The following is a 22,982-nucleotide window of genomic DNA, read 5'->3' on the forward strand; positions in this document are numbered from 1 at the left end:
CTTTAGAATGGAATGACTGAGCTAACCCAGTGAGTACTCACACCTGCCCCAAAAACTTATAATTCTCAAGGAGCTCTAACTTCTTTCACATGGGTGATGATGCTCACAAAATTCTAGGAAGACATTTGGCTTATGAGTACCCACTGCTTAAAGGATCTTCACATCCATTATAAGCACCCTATTGTCCATAATTTGCCCATTGCGAATTTCTTCTTAAATTCATGGTTGTAAAAATTTATTTGAGACATTCAGTTCCATACACAATTAAATGGGAGTCTTAGAGCAACTACAATGAGTTTCTAGACTTCTACTGGCTTATTTACCTCCACAGAAGGGATTCTAGGGCGTGTTTAGTGTTTAAAATGTTTTCTGTTATCATTTTCTATTCACAAACTTAATTACAAAAATCTAACCTTATTTCCATTGTTTCACATTTTTAGGATAAAGGGAAAAGTGAAACAACAATCTTGTTTTCAATATCTACTTAATAAAACCCTGAAACAGGAAACAAAATAAAAATAAGGTGGTGGTATTGTTAATAAAACTGAAAACAAAAACAGGTCTTCATATTTCTGCTGTGCTATGACAAATACTTCAGCATGTGAGACGTGACTCCCCTAAGCCATTATATTCTTGCTTGACAAACCCATAATTGAGCCCAAAGGTCTTCCTAGGATAAAATTTTTGTTTGGACAGAAGTACTCAATAGAATTCTTAAATACAATAACTTTCAATATCATATGCCTTGAACTACACTTTCAAACTCATCTCTTATACCACTCTTTGTAATTCATGAGCCATACAATACTCCCCATCCCAACATATATGATACGCAGATCAATCTCAACAGTCTACATTTTCTTCGATAATAAGAAAGTCATTTGTTGAAAATCAAAGGGAATTGGTTTGCCATTTTGATTTGGAGCAGTTATCTGCTTTCCCTTTATCATTCATAAAGTCTAAGCATAATAGGGTACCAAGGGAGATTCTGTGGAAAGTTCTGGAGATTGTCCTATAGGAAAAATAGTGCACCTAATGGGGGATAGTTAGGAATCCAATGGTAGTTGGAGAGCCAAGAAAAATTTAAAGGAAATTACTAAAAGAGATTTGATCATAATTGGTTTAACAACATAAGCAATTTATGATAGTGCATTGTAGTGTCATCTTATCTATAGCCAACCTACCTAGAAAGACAAGGCTTAGGGTGCGTTTGGTTTGCGTTTTCATTTTCTGTTTTTATTTTCCGTGTTTTCTGTTTTCTGGATTTTGTGAAGGGAAAAGTGAAAACAGTGAAAACAATAAAATCCTGTTTTCTATTTTCACCTCCTGTTTTCACTTTTTCCTTCACAAAATCTAGAAAACAGAAAACACTGAAAATGAAAACGGAAACCAAATGCACCCTTAGTTGCTGCATTCATCAACAATAGGGCTAACAGAATTAATACCAATGATGTTGCAGGTTTGAAGGCCACGTAAGGCTATCTCCCATGACGTGTGTTATGGGTGTGGCAAACTCAGCCAAATTCACAACTGCTTTTTGCATTGCACAATGGGTGTTTTTTTAATGGAACAATTTGTTTAGTATCTTTCATGAATGTTGGGTGTGCCATGCGACCCTAGATCAGCTTATTTTTAATAGGTTTCTTGGGTTTGGCAGTAGAAAAGAAGCAATTTTTTGCTTTCACCATTATTTGGATGATCTCGGAATCTTTACAGGGGGCTTTCCCTCTCCAACATGTTCAGATATTGGAAACCTATGCTTCATAGATACATCTTTTGTTTGCTTTGTTTTGTATGGGGGAACCCTTATCCCCAATTTGTATTATCCTACTCTCTTCCTAATGAAATTCTTATTTTTTCAAAAATAAATAAATAAATATATCAAGGATAAGGTGAACAGAAAAGAATGTCAAGTTTATGACAATGCAGTTTAAAATAACCACTTGATGCATTTTCAAAGAGAAAAAAATGCAATATAAACCAGGATGCCTCTCTCATCAGTAACTGTCCTCTTTACATTACTGCATCATGATTGTTTTAACTTTTAACGTAGTTCCCATTTCGGACATGCAAATGAACTGCCATCCTACTTTGGAGTATATTTTATATTTCACTCTCCATATAAATGTTTCCCTATTCTCTCTCTTCAATTTAAAATAGGAAATAATATCAAAATTCTAAAACAGGAAAGGAGGTTTAAAACCTTAGGTATCGCTGGTAACTCTGAGACTCTGCAGTTTCAAATACATAAAGATATGACCCCGAAAGCACCAGAAAACATGTTTGCCACGTAGCAACTGAATTCCCAATTCCCTGTAAGATGAGGGCTATTTAGGTTTCTGATTTAACGAAAAAAGTTATTACCTCAAATATAATCACTAACGGAAAAATTTTAAAAAGGTTTGCAGAAGTACCTTCCAAACTAGGATTCTACCATCAACAACTAGATCACGACTCCAAGGAGCAAGTTTGGAGTGTAAACTATCAGGTGTAGGCTGATTACATGTTTCCATAGTCTTGCGCAATATGCTCAGCAGTTCCATGATTCTACAAATCTCTCTGGTGAAAATGAATGCAAAGATTTGGCACTTGAATGGATATACATGTCGATGGGTAACTTGGATGAGGCACTTTAATCTTCAGAAAACCAGAGGCACAAACAGGAAAGAACAAATTATGCTCAACAAAAATGCGATGCAGATCATTACTGTAGTACAGTTTTGATAAGTACACGACAGACAAACCTGATTAACAAGTACTGCCATTCCACACCTATCAATGACAGAATACACATTATCAGCTTCTTTGCCCGTGGTGAGCTTATTATTTGACTATCATGAGTTGGTTTAACCAAACTGCAACTCCCAAAATCAGAGCCACAGTCCGTAAAAAAGGCAGCAAAATCACGTCCTGATATGTAAAATCGAGAATAAAGATTATGCCTCTGCTCATCAGACTGGCTTTCCTGTAAAAACACCAAATCATACAAGAGAAGGCCAAACAACGTTGTCAATAGAAAGGCCAAACAACAAAAGTGCAACTCAATTCCCCACAGCTCAAGCAGCATACCGCAGTGTGTAGTGTAAAATGACCAAAGTCCAAAAGAAAATGACTATCACATCTGGCTGAACCACGAGATCTGAGAGGAATTCTAACTTTTGGAGCATCAAGATCAACATCGAATGCAAATCTGAAAAATCAACAAGAACAGGAATCTGTAAATGAGCCTTCTATGCCTTTCTAAGTTAACCGAAAAATTTAATAAGTTATTCGAAGTTTGTTCATCTGTTAAAAACGGTGGAAAATTTCCCCTTGGGGCACAATAACTGCATTAAACTACACATCTCATGAAATGTGGTTCAAGAAGATCCCTACCTTGGAAATTCTTGTTAGAGGCAATAAAGAATTGGATCGGGACACAGGAGAATATGTCTCTAATACTCCGTGCAATTTTCATATTATGTTTGGGAATAACACACACGTACAGAAATTATTGTGCATCTTATCTTTTATCCTATCTTCATGTTATTTTCTTCTTATTTATGGCTACTCTAATCCAGTACCCAATATATTCAAAGTAACAAAAAGATTAAAGACAGAAAATAAAACATAAATAATAAGAAAATAAAGATAAAAACAAAGAGAGATAACCTGCTTTTCTCCTCTAAAACCATCTGAAATTGCTCCTGTGCTCTACGAGTCACTTTCTCAATCTTCATCTGCCCTTGCAATCACCAATAAGACTTGTTAACACAAAGGAAAAAAACACTCTAACAAGATCCCACTCAATCAAAGCTAGGGGAAATATTTCACATTAGGAGTTCCTGAGAGTGATATGAAACCCTAAATGCTTTTATCTAATGCTTAATATAAAGTTAAAGACTCCCATTTTGAAAAAATAAACATTTTTAGGCCTTCCAAGCCAATAAATTTTAAAATTTCTTCATTTTTATTAAGTGTAATTGAAAGACAAAACAAATATATGCAAAATCAGGAACAAACACAATATTATGGTCTTCTTTTAACTCAAATTTCTATTATGATTAGAAGAAAGAGACAAAACACACATACCTGCAAGGCAGTAGCTGTCTCCAATGCAACAGTGGGGCTGACTGCCTTACTTCGTTTAACAAACTCTAAGACACGATCAATACTTTCTGTCAAAACCTGCGAGTAATAAAAATTCCAAAGATAAAACAATGAAAACAATAATCTTCTCCTTTGGAAAGTTTGATTTCTTTCGATCTAGCGTTTCGCAGTTCAAGTTTTATTTTATTTGTTAAAAATGGAAGTCCATACCCTTTCTCTTTACAAGAATTTGTTTCTTTAAAAGATTTGATGAGAACACTTGTTTAAGAATCCTTCAAAATCTTTTTGTTTTTTTATATAAAAGAGTTAATCATCTCAAGATTTCTCTACTTGGGTTTGATGATTTATTAGTAGGTAAGACGATTTTAACAGAAGAAAGGTTTGTGCATAAAAGCAAAAAATATAGTAACACGGCTTATAATGCATTCCAAAGATTGTGAAATCACCGTAACATGGCAGGGAGCAATTGTAGCCGACAATCTCCAGTCAATATTCTCCCCAATCGGTAGGTGTACAAAACTGGCGGCTAAAGCATTTACCTTCTGCTCACTATGGACACTCTGCACGTCCAGTTCAATATTTGTTTTAGCAACTTCAAATTAGACAACAATAAATGTTAACAGATGCTAATTATTTTGCACCAAACATCAAACAGAAGCAAACCTCCGTAAGTGGACCTTCAGGAGCAGACAAACCATAAAATTTTAGCAACAAGTCACAGTAAACACTGCGATGCCTAAACTTTGTTGACACATGAAGTTGTTCAAATCGACCACAAACAATTTCCGTCTCATTCACATTGATAATCCTGGCAGCAGCCTGACCAACAGATACAGTTACCATATGTTGGATCATATTTTGCATATCTTTTGAAGAGTGCTTCGTCGATTCCTCATCAGGCTGATAACTCAGTAAATTATTGATTGCCTGCAATTCTTCTTTGGTTAACGTTTCTTCCGTACCCTCTGATCCCTCAGACGCATCATCCAAAGAGGATTCTTCTGAATCACCACGCCTACATAGAAATGCAACTACAGTAAATCTTCATACACAGAAAATCTGTCGAAAAACATAATTTAGAAAAAGCAGGGAATGTTACTGAAGTAAATCCATCAGAAGTGAAAAGAGGAAGCAAAATAATTCTGAGTGATAAGAACAGATTGAAATAACAGAATACTTTGTCCCTCGACTTGCTAGTTTGGTAGTGGAAGGAGGAAGATCTTTGTGCAAATGTGTGGCATATGCCATTGGAGTTTTAGGTTCTTTAATTCTTGCACCAATAATGATGGATCTTCAGACAAGCCGTTATTATGACATAGATAATAGATTAGACATTTGACTCACGTTGGTGTAAAGCTCAAATTTTGAAGACTTCCAACATAGACATATTGAAAGATTGGAAAGTTATGCTTCAAGGTAACTATTTTCATTTTTTGCTCATTTAAGGAGGATCTCACCCTCCCATCTCTTTTTTTTTTTTTTTTTTTCCGTTGTCTCGGTGACCTTTTCCATTTATCCAAACACCGGAGGAAAAGAAGAGACAAGAAAATCATAATAATTGACATACACATACCATTTAAATGAAAACCAGCCCTTCTTCCGGAATTTCCTTTCATCAGCTGCTACCTTTGACTTCACAGACTCAACCTTGGCACGAGCTTGTAATCTATACATACCAAGCAAAAGGTGACATACAAAAATGTTGGTGGAAGAAGACAAAAATAGTAAGACCCCTCCTAAAAGAACATAAAATTTATCATAACGAAAATAAATAAATAAATAAATAAATAATCCAGGGGGCAAAAAACATATGCATTAGTCTTTTCTCTTCTCAAACATCAGTCAAGGACAAGTTTGACCAGAATTACTATGAGAAAATAACTTTCGTGAAGTTTCTTGTCTTCACATTTTTTACGAATATGGCTCTCCTCGAGGCAACCCCTGATTGGACATAAGTTGTCTGCATTGACCTTAGTTTAAGGTTTCACATAGGTATTTGAAAAACTTGACCTATTTTACTTTCCTCTACATATTTTCCCTCTAGCTCAAAAGCCTCCCCACCTCCCAATTAATGGTGTGCAAAAGCAAAATAACCAATTAGACTCAACCATAAGCAAAACCAAAGAGAAAACTAGAAACAACTCTTTTGGCTATTCTTGAAATAGGATGAGGGATGTAAAATGGTATTAGGTATAACATAAAGCATCCCATTCTTCAGAACAAACATAAATAGCATTTATCATCATGATGCAATGTACAACAGAAGCAATACATATACCTCCATAGAAGAATCACTTTTGAATCAAGATCCTTTTCTATTTCTCTCATTTCAGCGTGATCAACATTAGATGATTGTTTAAGTGAAGCCACATACAACTGAATGTATCGACGCCGACGCTGACAAAGTTGCCGAATTTGATCCCATGACAAGCGAAAACTGATTTAATGCAAGAATATTAAGTCAGCATCAACTTCTAGAATGACATAAACCCTGTTATAGAGCACCCTCATACTCTGATATACCTATCCCATTAAAAGGTAGGAGCTTATTTCAACAAAACAACAATTAAGTTACCACTTCTTCTGCTGCTGGAGTGCAGCTTGTGCAGCAAACTGCCACCATAAATAAGGAGCCTCTGAAATGGGAACAGCTGGTCGTAAATGAGAAACTTCCATATATGTCTTGTACCGTGAAACGGATTCCAAAAGTTTAATCCAATCATGATACTGAGCCTGGATTGAAGAAGGAAAAGGCATCAAAATATTAAATATGTCCATTGGTTAAAGTTATTTGGAAATCTAAGGCTCTTCTGAAGGATAACACTTCTGTGATGTGCACATACAAGAACAGACATGCAAAGATGTTCAAGATACAGCATGCAGAATATCCTAGAAAATTAGGATATGATTACAGTAATACATGACATCACATATATATATATAGAAAATAACATAACCATTACATATCATAAAAGAAGAAAAAGAGGGTCAGGTCATGTCACAATTAAGGGAGAAAGTGAAGAAAATTATTTTAGACACAATATTAGACTTTCTTATGATATATACCACCTATTTTGGCCCAAAATTCAAAATTGAAAATTTAAAATTTAAAATCAAAGCCGAAAGTACCCATACTATATGATGAATATGATGTGTGACATAACAAACATGGTTGGGGTTTGATGCATTCAGGCTTCTAGATTTCTCTTAATTAGATTCTTCTTGAGAAATAAATGCAAGGTGCGAGTCTAGAAAACAGAAAAATAAAAAAATCAAGTATTAAGAACTACAATACCTCTGATAGAGTAAGAGAGACATCCGAGAGGACAAGCGAAACTTTCTCAAATGGAATTTCTGGATTAACTCTTTCTTGGTTTCCAAGACGATGATACTGAAGGACTGCATTGATAGGATAAACCAAGTATGTACGATTCATGCCCCACGTAGAAGCCACTTTTTTTTCATCATTAGGTTCATTAATGCCATCTTCAAATATCTAGCACAGAACAAAATAAAAAACAGATGAAATGGCACAGACCAATATCATAATGCCAGTTACAGTTATATAGTCATGCATATATAACATAGACTGAGAAGACATATCAATAAATTGGGTTAAACCTCGATCCATTCATTTGGATTGATATCCTCCCAACTCTTGTGAATCTCCCAAGGAAGCCTGTCTGAATCATGATAAAGAGCCAACCTCTCAAGCTGCACCGACTGTAATGAAAAAACAACAATCTCAAGCCAAAATAATTAAACTTGTTTTAAATTAAGCAAAACGCTCACGTAAATCAGCATTTTTATATCTTTCATTGTTTACACAATACAATTTAATTTTAGGATTAATGATTATGACATATTACTAAGGTTTTTAATATTTTCAATTTCTTCCACAATTATATAGAACAAAAAAAGTTCTAAGCCTCTATGCAAAGGGGAGCTAATTAAGATAAACAACAACAACAACAACAACAATAACAAAGATTTATCCACTATGTGGGGTCACCTACATGCATCAAACGATGCTACTGATCCCTATCAGGTATCATATCTACAGCGAGACTATTTACAAATAGATCTACTTCATGTATGGTTTTTTTGGCCTTCCTCTACCTTCCTCCCCCTATCTACCTTCCATCTCATCTAGCTTCCTAACTGGATGCTCTACCGAGCTAATTAAGATAACCATATCAGAAATTTTCACTTTTTTCTCCATTTTCAATTGTTAATATTGGTTCATTTGCACCATCCTCTATTGTAACATTCCAATTCAGCTTTTCATAAGGGCTTATCAAACTTACTTTTCTTCCCATGTTTTTGAATACTACAACTGTTTTTTATAGTTAAAACACTCAAACTTATGATGAGAAAGGAATTATAGCTCTATCCTAAAAGAAATAATATGTGTTTATTAAAGAAAAAAAATTAGAGATAATCTAACAAGAAACCTCAAAACTAAATAAATAGAACCAAAGCAGACATATCTTAATCACCAAAACATACATTCTAAAAAGTTGATATTGAAATTTATGGTGGCCAAATCAGAGTTTTTGCTGCTTCACAAAAGTAATTCTTAATGCAATGCCAGCCAAAACTTGATTTGTTTCACCAATCTTGCCAAACACCGTTGATCTAATTTCCACAGGCATGAATGGTTTTCCTTCATCTTGCTTTCTTTTCTTCAATCTTCAACTAATTCCGTGTACTAATACCATATCATATAATTACATGAAACTTATTTATTGCACTTTAGCCAAATTCTTCTTTTATGTCAAAGCTAACCTCGAGATGTTTCAATTAGATTTCTTAAATAAGAATTAACCTTCAACGAACTGTTCATAGTTAACTTAATGAAGCGGAACTGCTCACCTTCCTCAATCTATCCAAAGCACCACTTGTATCAAAAGTTTCATTTCCCTGCTCATCCATTGTAACAGCAGCAAGCTTCGCCAAAGTCACACCTGAAGAAAATGGATGGCCCGGATTACTGCACACAACACTTCTTTGCATAAGCATATGGAAAATAAGCCAAGGGAATTGAGTTAAATGGCAATATGGATGCACAGTTGTATGGTATGAAGGAAGTGAACTCAAGTGGTATTTATTAATGTTAACCAACCTGACTGAATCTTCATATCTGATATGCACATTGCTGATGGATATCTTGAGATTTCCAATAACTGTAGAAATAAGGGAACTCAGCCACGAATTTCCAGAAGTTGACTGTAAGACAATTAGCTGTCAGTCATGCTATAATTAGAAAAACACAAATCATTTAATTTCTTAACTACAATACTATCGGCAGTTTTACAATGTGATTATACATAAGTCAACATTCATTCCATCTCGCTCTATCTAACATCAAACAAAATGAATTAATTATGGAATATTAAATTTTTCCAAATTGGACCAATTCTAACCTGATCTATAATCTCTTTCTCGCACAACTCATTTCAAACACTTCAAAACAGATAGTGCATCGTGACAGAGTAAGAGATTAGTATAGGTGTAATGTAGAGGATCACTCCTCTATGGCCAGCAACTACATAACAGACACAACTGCTGAAACTACTGTAACTGGTATATACAGAAGAAGAGAGAATAATTCATAAGAAACCAAAAAAAGGAATCAAATTTTCAGTGTCTGTCTAAGATCCTTTCAACCTCAAACAATGAGCTACATACTCTTAAGCTGAGCTTGGTGACTGAGACAGGCCAAAATACATGGATAAAAAAACAAGATTGTATTTGGAGCTGGAGACAGGTATTACAAGACACTGTGTCAGACAGAAATCTCCACCTAAAAAACAGGGACAGTAGAACAGCGGTAAAACCGCAAATGTTTTGCCTAGTTTCTATATCTTCCCTCTCTATTTTCTATGCTGATCCACCTATTAAACGCAGCTTCATATACCCTTTTACACATGATTGAACCAATATATATTGCAGAGGTAACTTCATATGAAAGTAAGGCATCACAAAATGACTCTAATACAATCATCTGGATTTATTTCAATTTAAATCATCACCAAAATGGACCCGAATCTTAACATCTGACCTTGCACAACACACCCATTCAACAACAACTAAGCTCTATATCCTAGGTGGAGTCAGTTGCATGCATCAAAGGACAACATGATACATTAGTACTCCCTATCATAGATAATATCTATGTTTCAACCATTTATATAGATCTCTTTTAGTAAACATGGCAAATGTATTCATTTAAAGCAAATGTTAATATAACTAGAAAATGAAATGGGTATTAGGAACATAGAAACAAATGAATTTGAAAACTAAAAGCCAGATTATACAAAAGTCATATGCTCCCTACTTTTGACTTGGATATTGCATCAAGTGTAGCTGACTCTAGTTCCTGCATAAGGACAGAAAACAAAAGAATTTAGGTCAAAATATCACAATAAGGTGAGTTTAGTGACAAAAATAAACTTCACCAACACTTAAGCTTTTAAAGTTACCTCTGGCATATAAAAATAAGATTGTTTACTTCAATCAAGATGTCAAACATTATAGTTAAAAATGCTTGTCTTTCTTTCTTTGAGAATGGCTAGGGCCTTGGGAAAGACTTTGTGTAATTCTCTTAGAAGGGATCTCTTTATAATCCTTCTTAGTTATCTTTTTTTCTGTGTTTGTCATTCTTTAATGTACCCTTCTAGACACCAAAAAAAAAAGCTTGTCTGCAGACAGGCCAGAGAACACCCAAGATAACTCCATAATTATACGCTATGAACTCAACAGATTCATTTTTTTTAAAAATCACTTAATCCCCTAGTTTCATATTTAGACAAGAGCTCAGATGTGGAAGACATTTCAAGGGCATGTAACCCAAAAAATACATGTGTACAGGATTTTTGTTTGTCAGGGAGTTGAGGGGATACCATTAGCTATTTGTTTGAAGAAAGTTTTGGGGACAGTTACTACCTATGACTGTCAGGTGCAGATATTTATATCATTTAGAATGCATCTGCTTAATTTTGACAAAAAGTGCTTCTATGGTTTTTCTTTTTTAAGGAAAAATATAGATAATTGAACAAAAAACATCATTTTCATTTTAGATTATAGACAATTAAAAGAATATTGGATGACAATATACGATGCACCATTGGTCTAAAATAAACGCAGTGATAATCTTGCACATATATATGGAGAGTTATGCTTAACAGAATTAATACTAGTTACATGTTACAGGTTCAAAGGCCATGTAAGGCTATTCCCATAATGTTTGCTTCATGGTTGGGGCTAATCTAGAATCAAATTCACATGTTTTAGCATTGTCCTGTAGCTGTTTTTTAACGGAAAAATAACACAAGCAACTAAGCAATAGTAAACAAGCCTTCATACACAGAAGTTGCTTGGAATCTTACCTCAATTTGCTGGAGTTTGGCTTGGAAAAGCTTTTCCCTATCCTCCTCCTACAAGGAAACAAAGTCAGTTTGGAAGAGATACAAATATATCACTTACACCAGTAGATACAGAACACTGTTGTACCTTCATAGTCCGACGATCAGGTACAGGTTGAGCAAGAACAAACACACGATCAATCAAAACGATTACAGGTTCTTTGCCCAACCTTTTCCACGGAACCTATATTCCATTACAAAGGGTGGAAAAATCAAATAAATAGTCAAATTAGAAATCCAAATGGAATGGTAATCTAGAAAATAAAAGCAACAAAAGATGAACAGAGTAAACCAGAAAGCATTGACAAAAGCAATATAATGGAGTGCATTGAAATTATGAAACCTTAAAAGAATGCTTGTTATAAACTCACTTCTCATAATTTCTCCCATAATATAGGAAGAGAGAGAGAGTGTGTGTGTGTGTAGAGAGAGCGAGAGAGGAATAAAAGTATAAGGCAACTGACTATCTCTCTCTTCCTTTATGGCTGTGTTATAGTGAAGTTCGAAGGACCTTTCTTTACCCGTAAGTAACAATAGACTGATCTTAGCCCGAACTTGAAGATTTTTGCTTTGAGGCCCAAAAGCTATCCTCACCACCACCCCTGACTCCTTCCATTCCTCATGCCAAAGCTTTCACCTAATGCATACTAGGTCCAGAAAGAACATCTTATGCCCGTCAGCCAATCGTTTACTCAGCCATACAAAGCTTTCCTCCGTCTCCGTGATAAAAATGCCGTTATATTGTTCAATTGTCAACACTCCTTGGTATACAACAATTACAAGGTTATATACTTTAATGTAAACAGGGATTATGTCGGAACCTTTAGAGGTTCAGTGGAAGGCATCACTTCGGACATTGGCAAGAGCAGTTCAGCATGGCCTGCATGTGGTAAAATCCACTCATTCTCTTGGGCTTAAGAGGGTTTTGTGATGTCAATTGCGTACAGATGTAACTAATCAAAGAACTTGGGTAACTTGTAATATAGGGTCTTGTGATGCTGATTGGGCAACTAACATAGATGATAGAAGACCAACCTCAGGTGCTTGTATATTCTCCGGATTGAACTTAAACTCGTATGATGGCCATAAAAGATGCAACCTATCATTGCTAGATCTAGCACAAGGGCAGAGCACAGAGGCTTAGCTAACACTATTGCCAAAATTGTTTGCTTACGCTGGCTACTGGAGTACTAATGCGCTTGCACACAATCCAATTCTACACTCAAGAAACAAACATATGGAGGTAAATTTATTCCATGTTCTATAAAGAATTGTGCACAACTCACACATAGCTCATATTTCCTCAGATGAACAAACTTCTGACACTGTAACAAAGAATTCAAAACATGCTCTCATGGCTTAGAACAAACTAGGGTTAGTAGACGGCAGCAAATCATTCCCCAGTCAATAACAAGCTGAACTAAGTGGCATGCTAGATTTTTATTTTTTTTAATAGAGAACTGAAGCATTTCTTCATACACGTAGTGGTAGTTAGGACCTTCTATCTGTTAGTTATTGAGAGTCGTATGGTTAGGTAGGAAACTCAACTTTCCTGCCTACAGTTCTGATCCAAATCCTCCCTGATCCATCTACTATATGTAGATCTCAGCATGAAATTCATGATTATTATGAGATAATTAGCAACATCGCTCCCCCCCCCCCCCCCTTCTCTCCTTTTTCTCCCTCTTCCTCTTACTATTTTATTGTTTCTCTTAAATAGTATATCACCTTTCATTTAGATTTCCCTTCATCATCAAAAAGACTTTAGAAGGTACACCCCCATTGGAAAACCACCACACGAATCTATGTCAAAATAACATCCATTTGCTAAAAACCAGATACTTCCCTCCTTGGATTTTAGAAACAGACTTAAGCATACAAGTAAGTATCTAAAAATGTATATATATCCATGTGATTTTAGATGTAAACCAAAGGTCAACAATTCAAAATGCTAAACGTATCGTTACCTTCAATGTAATGGAACCAACAAAGCCAGCTTTGACAGTAACAGGGAGTTTTAGCGAATTCAGTGCCTCTGCCTTCAGCCTCAAATCTTTGAGGACCACATCACCTGAAGTGATCATACTTGGGTTAGAATAACAATGTGCAAACTATCTCTCAACTATTTAAGATTAATGTGAAAACTTGAATGAATGATGCGACACAATTTCAACCCAATGTAATCACATAATTAGATGTATGCGACAAAGGTCACCTCAATAAATTTAAATTATAAAAAATATCATAATTTTATAAAACAACAGAAGGTACTTCACAACACCTCCTAATAATAATAATAATAATAGATATTCTGCTACATACGCAATTTCAGCTCTAGTAAGACTGAAAACAAACAGTAACAATTTATATCAACGGTGTGAGAAACAGGCAAGCCTTTACTCACAAGATATGTCAAAGAAAAAATATCTAACCGGAGGCTCTATAGTTAAGCTCCAACCAAACGCACCATAAGCATTTCATCTAAAAAGACTAAAAAGAGTAGAATTCTACTCTTATCCTCCTATGTACACTCACAGCCTTTAAAGATGATTACAAAATTGACAGCAAATAGTAAAAGGGACTGTGAAACCAGGAAATATCCAATGTTTACATGCTCCATAACTAGCAAACTACCTCTCAACCTTTGCCAGCTTTGTGGACTTGAAAAAATTAAAAATTAAAAAAACGCAGTCCTCAGCTCAATGTTCAGTTTAATCTTCAACTCGAGTACGTTTAAATGCATTTTGAGGTAAGAATGAGAATGAGCAGGGACATGAGTGATAAAGAGCGTAAAATGCTAGAAAACGGGAAATAGGAGATATCAGGGAGAATACGAACCGTTCCAGACGCTAATTCTCAAGGTCTCCTGAGAGAGTCCATGGACATATTCGCCCAAATATCTTCGAAGCAAATGCAGTACCTGTCAACAATAGCAACAACAGAATGCAACATTATCAACTACCTCATTTGCCTCAGCTCACACGATCATCCGAAACATCAAAAGGAACAGCGACGATTGAAAATACGATCACTATATGCAGTTACAAATTCTGGAAACAAAGAATTTAAGTTCGGAGGAAAAATTGTGTAAGGAGACTTACGTGAGCTTCGAACATGGTGAAGGATTAGCAGGAACGATCCGAAGAAACTCGGCGTTACGATCAATCGGCGGAATGAGGAGGAGGAGAATCGGAATCGGAATCGAAATCGAAATCGAAATCGAAATCCATCAGAGAGAGAGTAAGTTAGGGTTCGGTGATGATGAGGATGATGGAAACGGTGGTGGCGGTTAGATGCGGAAGAAATGGCGTGAAATGGAAGAGCGAATTGGAAGAAAGAAGAAACGGAATGCGATGTTTGTTAATATGTGTGAAATAAATGAAAGAAGCTATATAGGTCGCGGTCAGTGGTCACTTGCACTTACACGTTTATAAGTGGGGACAACCCCTAAGGCCGTAACATATCAGGCAATTAACATAACCTTGCTTCTAAAACTTGCTTCTGCTTCTGACACGCCCCACCCTCTACCGCTCTAACCTTCATTTTTTTTATTTTTTCCTTTTATTGATATTGATAGTATATATAAATGAGCAATACTACGTGAACAAACATTATTATTTTTTACCGATATTTGGGTTAATTTTGTTTGGATATGGAAGAAGATTGTGTGTAATTTATTATAATAAATAATTGGGGTTTTTTTTATGAGTTTAATTTTTTTTTTATTTTAAGTAATAAATTGGATTCTTAGATTTGGAGAAGTAAAAAAATTTAAAGGTCAGATTTTATAGTACATAAATCAGATGGTTCAATTTATGTTAAAATAATTTTTTTTTATTGTAAAATAAATTGAAGGATTCGAATTGAACTTTTAAAATTTTTTTAATATTAAAATATAAATCTAAAAGTCAGATTTGTATATTTAAAAAAATTAAAATAAAAAACCTAAATCTAACTCTCAAATTTAGGTATTTAAAAAAAAAATTGGAAGTCACAAATTTAACCCTCAAATTTGTGCTCTCTACATGAAAAAAAAAACACATAAACTGTCCACATTATTTGAAAAGACCATTGGAAGCCAAATAACAAAAATAAAAAGCGCAATATTTAACCAATAATAATTGATATTCATATTTTTAGAATTTTGCACATAAAAATTATATAATTTACACTTATATTTACCAGAATTTTACGAATCAATACAATTTTCATTCACATTTTTTTAGAATTTACATACATAAATTAGTAAAATTTATTTTTTAAAGATAATTTAGTGTTTATAATAGTTAAATGATGGCTAAAATTACTAAAAATTATAATTTCTAGAATTTCTCTATATAAATAGCCATTGACGTTTTTATTAATTCACTTTTTTATTTATTTATTGAATATATATAAAAATAATAAAAAATTATAAATTATACATGATAAAAAATTAGTCATTAATTCTTATAATATTTTCATTATATATAATTTAATCTAATCTAATTCCGGTAATTAATTTCTGTTTTATTTGTCTGTTTTGTCGCAGAAACTTTTCTGGTATTTTGTGTGAAACTTGTGGTGCATAGTTCTCACATAGCTGGACAAGTATAGATGCCTAAATTGACATGTAAATATGAAATAGTAATCATGATCATAATTTAAAATAGTAATTTTCTGTTTTGATTTTTCAAGTAATAAATCCGGCATATTATCAAAAGTACAGACTACAGGACAAACTCATCCTTAGCAAACCGAATAATCCACTCATTATAATTATTATGGGTCAAAATCAAGTTAGTCTTTTCCGAGGACAACAGTGTCCTTGAAAATTTTCCCACATTTTGTCCCTTAAAACCTATTTTTGAACTCTCTATTTATTGCGAACACGAAGGATTGAATGAATATATCAAGCTTGTCGGACTTTATTTATTACAAATGATGAATGCCTATATTTCCTGAAGCTAATAATATTTATGGGTTGCCAATATATATTTTAAGAGTATATTTTAAAAATGTTATAAAAAACATTTTATTAAAATATTTTTTTTACATTTTCAATGCAGTAAATATAATTAAAATTTAAAAAATTTATTATTGTATCTTAAAATTTGTCTTTAAAATACAAAATAGTTAAATTAAGAATAAATCACACTAAAAAATAATTCCAGATGGTGTTCTAAATTAGAATTAGTTACAAATTATGTTATGAACACTTCTATATAAATAGAATCAAATTGATTTAATTTACTCTATTTATATATAAAATCAAATGAAATTGATTCGATTTATATTTTACATATAAATAGCGTAAATCGAGTCAATTTAATTCGATTTATATAGAGGTGTTTGTTGCGTGTAATTAATTCTGATTTAGAATATTTGTGTAATTTTGAGTTAAAATTATTTTATTTGTGTGATTTATCCTTAAATCTAATATTTATAAACTAAAAAAAATAAAAGTGTACGCAAAATATATGTGCTGCCTTTAACATACGGCTGACGCATGTACATCTAATTAGCACCAGACAATAGAAAAGGTCAAGTATTTTGTAATCTTATTGTGTCCGTCTAATATGTTAGACTATTAGAATATTAGTTGAAAACTTTGTCAAAAATATAAATAAATAATCTTTGCCCATTCTATAACATTATCCTGCTTGTTTGTCACCGTTGCCGGCCATTCGTATTCATTGATAATTTGATTTAATGATTAGATAATTGTGCTGTAGAACGTAGAAAACGAACAAGCGAACCTTGAACACCACAAATAAATTCTGATTAATATCGAAAATATCCAAATTAATTTCTATGGATACAACGCAACAAAACGAAAATAAATATCCACACAACCAGTCTAGACATGTATCCATATGGATCTACAAAAAGTCATACATAAAGTTCAACCACCATTCTCAGGTTGGATAGCATTGAACCTAAACATCTAGTAATAAAAGCATGGATATATTTTATATATACATAGACTGACATAATTTACTACAAGAAACAGACGAGTCACTAAACCTAACTCCTTTTACACGAGCCTCTCACACGTTGCAAAAGGCGAACAGATTCAATAAACAAAGAAAAATCAAAAGCTGGGTGTCTCCCTGTGGGATCAATCCTGGAACTTGCATAAGAGTTAGGGTGCTGATAAATTACCAGGTCAAACACACCAAATTTATTGATTAAACCCTGAAGTATTTTACTAGTCAGCTTTTGAACTTCTTCCATCTGCACCAGATGACCTTTTTGTCCCGAAACTCGCCACCATCTCTCAAGAATCTTTCTCTTTGCCTCAGAAGTCTCAACGGAGACGACCGCTTTCATCTTGATACCGAGGCGGTGAAGTGCGATTTCAGCACCACCAATGCCACTGAAAATTGATAACACTGTCAAACCATTAGGAAACAGTGGCTTCAACACTGAGAGATGATACCCCAATGTGTCTGTTTGAAAGCAGTATTTAAGTAATTCTAGTCTTTCAGCCAAGTTACACACGGCAGAAGTGTGATCCAAAGGGTAGCCCAAGATAAACTCCAACTTGTCAGGCTCTACAGGGCTTAGTTTGTATTGACCAGTCCACACAAGATTTAATATGCGACAGCTTCGAACAATGTCTTCTTGCTGTTCAGGTGTGGGAACTCCACCAGAATCAGCTAGAATCTTTCCTATCCAATCACAATGGCGAGATATTCCATTGGTTTCACAACAGATGCTGCTCAACTGCTTTCTTGAATCCCAAGATGGCCACCACTTCCTTGTCCGTGGCATTGTTTCTTCTATAGTCAAAGGTGGCTTCGGAAGGATGTGTGTCCGGCCTTCAAATGGGAGATTGTGTACGTATCCTTCAATTCTATTTAAGGCTGAAAAGAACCGAGTATTAACAAATTCAGGTTCAACATATAAAAACTGAGACATTTTTGTCCAAGACTCGTAAGAAATGTTAGAGACGTTTCCAAATAAGAAAAACGGAGATTTCGCAGCCAGATCGCAAAGATTCCTGGCTGGATTTGATCTGTGAAGTTCTGTCATTCTAGCAACCTGAGCATCAACCCTTTCTTCCATCCAATAAATATCAAGAAAAGAGCTCGACTCATCCTCCTCATATTCATTCTTGGGCCTTTTACTTCTATCATTCTCCATGAAATCAGAGTATCCCATGTCAGAAGCACCATTTGCAAATTCATCAATACCCTCTTCCTTCACTCGTTTACCCCTGTCACTAAAAGTTCCCCCAAAGTTGATCGGCCCTGACTGTGGAGCTTCATAGCCAAAACTCTCAGTTTTTACTTCAGCTGTACCATCCCATTGTTGCTCTTCTTTGATCCCCATAGAATACATTGAAGTAAAGGGATACTGAATGAAAAAGAAATTTGAGATTCAGTAAAGCACCGACGATAACTATTCTTAAAAAAAATCTATTCAAAAACATTATTAATAAAAAATTACTAGGGACAGTATGATATTAGTTTAACCTTATATTCCATTACATATTCGATCCCACTTTGCTCTGCAAAAATATAGTTTGCAAGCTCTGAAATTGGAACCTCCGTCCCTGATAAAACACCATATTAGAAGCCAAAGTTGCAGAGACAAAAGCAACCGTAAGACTTTGTAAAGGAAATAAATGGTAAGGAAATATATAGAATTTTCCAAATTTGAAAAAAACAACCAATAACATCATTGCGCAAACTAAAGATAATTGCTTTTCAAAGAAAAATGTAAAAAAATAGTCACATAGCTTATCAGTTAAAATAGATCAGCCGTCTCAATTACTGACCTAATCTATCAACTGCTGAGGATACTTCATTCTCAGAGAAACCCATTTCAAGCAATTGAAGTGTTTTTTCCATAATCCCAAATAGTCGTTCATTGCTAATCTGAAATCCCTAAATCACAAATTTTAGATGCATATTAAAGAGATAATAATAATTATAATTTACATAAGTTAACATAATACAGGGGCAAACTTGATAAGATCATACCTATAAAAGAACACAAAGAAATAAAGTTCATAACATATAGGAACATGGTAGATAACGTTTTGTATATGGATACAGTTGAGTTTTAACTTAAGAAATCAGAGTATCAGAATCACATAAGCATAGCATCATCTCCTGAAACATCTCACAAAAATGGATTAAATCTCAATACCTCACCACCTGTGTCATCGCAGGTGATATCAATTGTTTCCCTTTTTATATGAACTGTTTCTCTGTTTAACTTCTTAGCTATCTGTGCAGCAAAGATGAAGTCCACCAGCTCAGGAACTGAAGCTCCATCACCTGTTTCGAAACACACAATCAAATCTCTATTTGAAGCAGTAATGCATGAAGTTACTGTTGTTTTTGCCACCTAGGTCAAAAGACCTTGTTGTTGTTAGAAGTTATATATATTCACATATCTTCAAGAGAAATGTTGGCTGCTACACCAACATAAAAGTTTTTTCATCCTAGCACTTATCCTATAAAATATTACCCCAAATGTCTAAATGCACATCAATTCAATTTATGGTGGACTTCATGTTTTTGTTTACACTTTACATACTTTAACCAAATACTACTAGCATGTCCAAAAGTGCAGATTGGAACTAATAATCCAAGAAAACATAGATATTCGATCAAAGTCATGCAACACTTCATCAGATAGTCAAAAGAAGCATAAAACATATTTTCCAGGTCAGTTATCACCAGAAAAGACAAATAAAAGAATAAATGCCGCCCCATGTAGCATGGCTAATTTTTTTTAATATGGATGAAAATGGTGTGGTATGCATTGTTATTGAAATCATTATTTTTTCTTAATATGGTATTAATTTTTTTTAAATTGTTATTAAACAAATCGGACGGTCAGATTTGTTGAGTGGCAAAAAGAAATATGAAATCTCTGATTTCAGTGCATGCAAATTTTTTTCTGGACACCACACAAATCGGTAGATCCGATTTTAATTTTTAAACTTTCTAAAATAGAAATCGGAGGGTCCGATTTCAATATTTTAATTTTTTTTTAATTTTTAGAAAAGTAAAATCAGATGGTCCGATTTCAACATTACAAAATTTGTAACTTTTCAAAAACAAATCGGTGCATCCGATTTGTAAAATGACCATAACAATAAAATGCACTTTGATCTGAGCATACGTAGGCATTACACATTTTCTTTTCCAATAAAAAAATTACTTTGTGCATGTAGCATAGGAAAGTACATATTGATCACTCAGAAGCAGCTCCAGAAATAAGGATGTACATTCAGATTACATATACTTTCACATACCAAGCTTACTGATTGCAAAGTCTACCTCCTCTGCAGAGAAATTCATCATCAGTAAGGAACTTCTTTTGTCATCAATAAATTCACCAAATTCATCTAACTCCTGCAAGAGATATTATGCCAAACAAGAACAAAACTCAGATTAGATAAAACATAACGCTATATCATGAAGACTGATTAAACTAGAAAAAAAAATGAATGCCAAGCACAAAAAGGAAAAGGATTGAATGCCATCAATGCCAAGAGGAAGGAGAAACGTAGAATGCAAAGCTAATTGTCACCATATATAGAAAAGGCAAACGTTCAATTGTCAGCATATGTGACAAACTATTGACCGCAGCCATAACTGATGCACGTGATATATGTAACAAAGTTGACAACAACTCAAAAATAAATTTTGTATGGGTATTAAAGGTTGATGAGAAGAAGCAAAATAAACTGATGTTTCCAAAGGAGTAAGAAGGAAGTACCTCTTTTGGTTGATTGACTGTGGAAATTTCAGGAGAATCCTTATCATCAAATAAGCTCTCTAGAGAATCTGAAGACTCTGAATTTGATTTTTGAAGTGCCTATATAGTTGCAAAACAAGTTGCAGCTGTAAAAATTTTACATCAACCATGTAGAAAGAATAATACTTGGAAAAGTGAAAATATATTGTAAGTTAACCTTTAATTACATATACAAAAGAAATAAAAGTGGATAAACAGAAACAGCAAAGGAATTATTTTATGCAGTTCCTGACTCATTGAAATTACAGTCCAATAAACAAAATTATTATTATTAAATTAGGTTCTTTTTTCTTTTTCACCATTTTCTACTTTCTAGAAGTATCATGGAATTTAATGTACATGCTCAACGAAATGTTAAATTGAATCTCTGATGCATATCTATCTGCAAGTATAACGAAATCATAAAGTTTCACTTCCCAATTATCAGTTATAATCTACTATAATCAAATAAAAACTTCTCCATCCGCAACCCTAGAACACGAACATTGAAGGTGCACGTAAGATAAATTATGGTCTACTCACCGAATAGCTCAAGAGGACCTCTAATAGCCTGTCCGAATTTTGCTCACCTAATTATACACATATATAATAATCATTAATGAGGAATTGCAGAAAATCATAATACTGGAATAGCATGAAATATGATATGCAATTAGGTCAAGCCTCAAGACTCAACCAAAAAAATTCATGCTAGCACATAAAGTAGTGTACCATTCTCCTCAATGGCTTTATCAACAAGGGATGGCTGGAATCCCATTCCAACAAAAAATGAACGCAGTTGGCTTCCAGATGAACTTGCAACATTATCCTGCCAATCGTATATTGATGTAAATTTATTCTATAATTGGAACAATTAATAGTATGAATGGGCCATATTCATATGTGTGAGTAGCATACCCCAACATTCTCAGAGAATGTAGCAAAAGGTGGCTGCAGCTCAACATCAAAATCCAGCAATTCAGGTTTTGGAACCATAGCGTTTTTGCCCTCTCTTCTATTTGAACTCCCTGCCATTGCAACTGCCCAATGCATGTAAATATAGTTACATTACAATTAGGTATCGAATTAACATTATTAGAAAAACCTAATAAACTGACATAAAAATTCTTGTTCTTATAATCCCGTTAATTTTTTGATGAATTTTACTAAGGTAATTAATTCGGGGAGAGAGAGATTCGTGAATTTGAGTGATTGTTTAAAAGGGAATTGAATTGAGTGGGTGCAAGTGTGAAAAAGGGGAATACCTGAGCGGAGCTAGAACCGGCGACAGAGCTGTGCTCGGTTGAGTTGAGTGTGGGTTTTCCAACGCGCACAGGATGAAGGGGTGAAGGCGCGTGATCGCACTCGCTGCACACTGGTTAAGAGAAAAGAACCCAAACAAAGTGAAGTGAAACTGTGAAAGTGAAGGAGGAAGGGATGTTGCCCACGTTAGTAGTGCGCAAACACGTGACACGAACTCGCACAATTTCACACTTCTCAGAGTTACAGGTGGGTCGTAGAAAGGGTAAAAGTGTAAAACTAAACTTAACACATATTGCAATCTGCAGAGTCTAGATGGCGGATTCTGTGAAGCTGGATTCCTGGGCCCCATTCGACATGTTAACATGGGATTACACGTGGGTCGTAGAAAGGGTAAGAGTGTAATACTAAAAACCATGGTTCTGAAAACCGGACCGGACCGGCCGGTTCAACCGGAAAAACCAG

General features: G+C 34.4%; 2 protein-coding genes across 3 annotated transcripts in view; both read right to left on the reverse strand.

The window, feature by feature from the left end:
* LOC112723245 (uncharacterized) overlaps positions 1 to 15,057 on the reverse strand; it is a 44,794-nt gene extending 29,737 nt beyond the window's left edge. The window contains 23 exon segments of the mRNA XM_025774509.2: positions 2,204 to 2,313; positions 2,415 to 2,565; positions 2,567 to 2,637; positions 2,745 to 2,809; positions 2,812 to 2,965; positions 3,070 to 3,190; positions 3,652 to 3,719; positions 4,072 to 4,167; positions 4,536 to 4,649; positions 4,753 to 5,104; positions 5,663 to 5,755; positions 6,368 to 6,526; positions 6,665 to 6,822; positions 7,385 to 7,585; positions 7,711 to 7,812; positions 8,965 to 9,082; positions 9,215 to 9,318; positions 10,430 to 10,471; positions 11,481 to 11,528; positions 11,605 to 11,700; positions 13,484 to 13,587; positions 14,355 to 14,436; positions 14,618 to 15,057. Of these exon segments, the coding sequence (XP_025630294.1) occupies positions 2,204 to 2,313; positions 2,415 to 2,565; positions 2,567 to 2,637; positions 2,745 to 2,809; positions 2,812 to 2,965; positions 3,070 to 3,190; positions 3,652 to 3,719; positions 4,072 to 4,167; positions 4,536 to 4,649; positions 4,753 to 5,104; positions 5,663 to 5,755; positions 6,368 to 6,526; positions 6,665 to 6,822; positions 7,385 to 7,585; positions 7,711 to 7,812; positions 8,965 to 9,082; positions 9,215 to 9,318; positions 10,430 to 10,471; positions 11,481 to 11,528; positions 11,605 to 11,700; positions 13,484 to 13,587; positions 14,355 to 14,436; positions 14,618 to 14,632 (2,624 nt within the window). The 5' untranslated portion in view covers positions 14,633 to 15,057.
* A 2,198-nt stretch (positions 15,058 to 17,255) lies between these two features.
* On the reverse strand, positions 17,256 to 22,825 carry LOC112723246 (probable inactive DNA (cytosine-5)-methyltransferase DRM3). 2 transcript variants are annotated; one of them, XM_025774511.3, is made up of 10 exons: positions 22,523 to 22,825; positions 22,176 to 22,297; positions 21,990 to 22,086; positions 21,801 to 21,847; positions 21,240 to 21,338; positions 20,773 to 20,872; positions 19,656 to 19,786; positions 19,282 to 19,381; positions 18,977 to 19,056; positions 17,256 to 18,857 (listed from the first exon to the last, which is right to left on the reverse strand). In XM_025774511.3, the coding sequence occupies exons 2-10, from the start codon at positions 22,290 to 22,292 to the stop codon at positions 17,523 to 17,525; spliced, it is 2,106 nt and encodes a 701-aa protein (XP_025630296.1). In that variant the 5' UTR covers positions 22,293 to 22,297; positions 22,523 to 22,825; the 3' UTR covers positions 17,256 to 17,522. The 2 variants fall into 2 exon arrangements, with proteins under 2 accessions (XP_025630296.1, XP_025630295.1); XM_025774510.3 differs by having other exon boundaries at positions 19,282 to 19,390.
* Between the last annotated feature and the right edge of the window lie 157 nt (positions 22,826 to 22,982).

The sequence above is a fragment of the Arachis hypogaea genome, chromosome 11 (assembly GCF_003086295.3).
Source record: "Arachis hypogaea cultivar Tifrunner chromosome 11, arahy.Tifrunner.gnm2.J5K5, whole genome shotgun sequence".
NCBI classification, from domain to species: domain Eukaryota; kingdom Viridiplantae; phylum Streptophyta; class Magnoliopsida; order Fabales; family Fabaceae; genus Arachis; species Arachis hypogaea.

Coding starts and splice junctions, on each gene's coding strand:
- LOC112723246 (XM_025774510.3), bottom strand. CDS start 22,292: ATGGCAGGGAGTTCAAATAGAAGAGAGGGCAAAAACGCTATGGTTCCA. Junction 20,873..21,239: donor CAGTCAATCAACCAAAAGAG/GTACTTCCTTCT, acceptor TATCTCTTGCAG/GAGTTAGATGAATTTGGTGA. Junction 19,391..19,655: donor GCGATGACACAGGTGGTGAG/GTATTGAGATTT, acceptor TTTGTGATTTAG/GGATTTCAGATTAGCAATGA.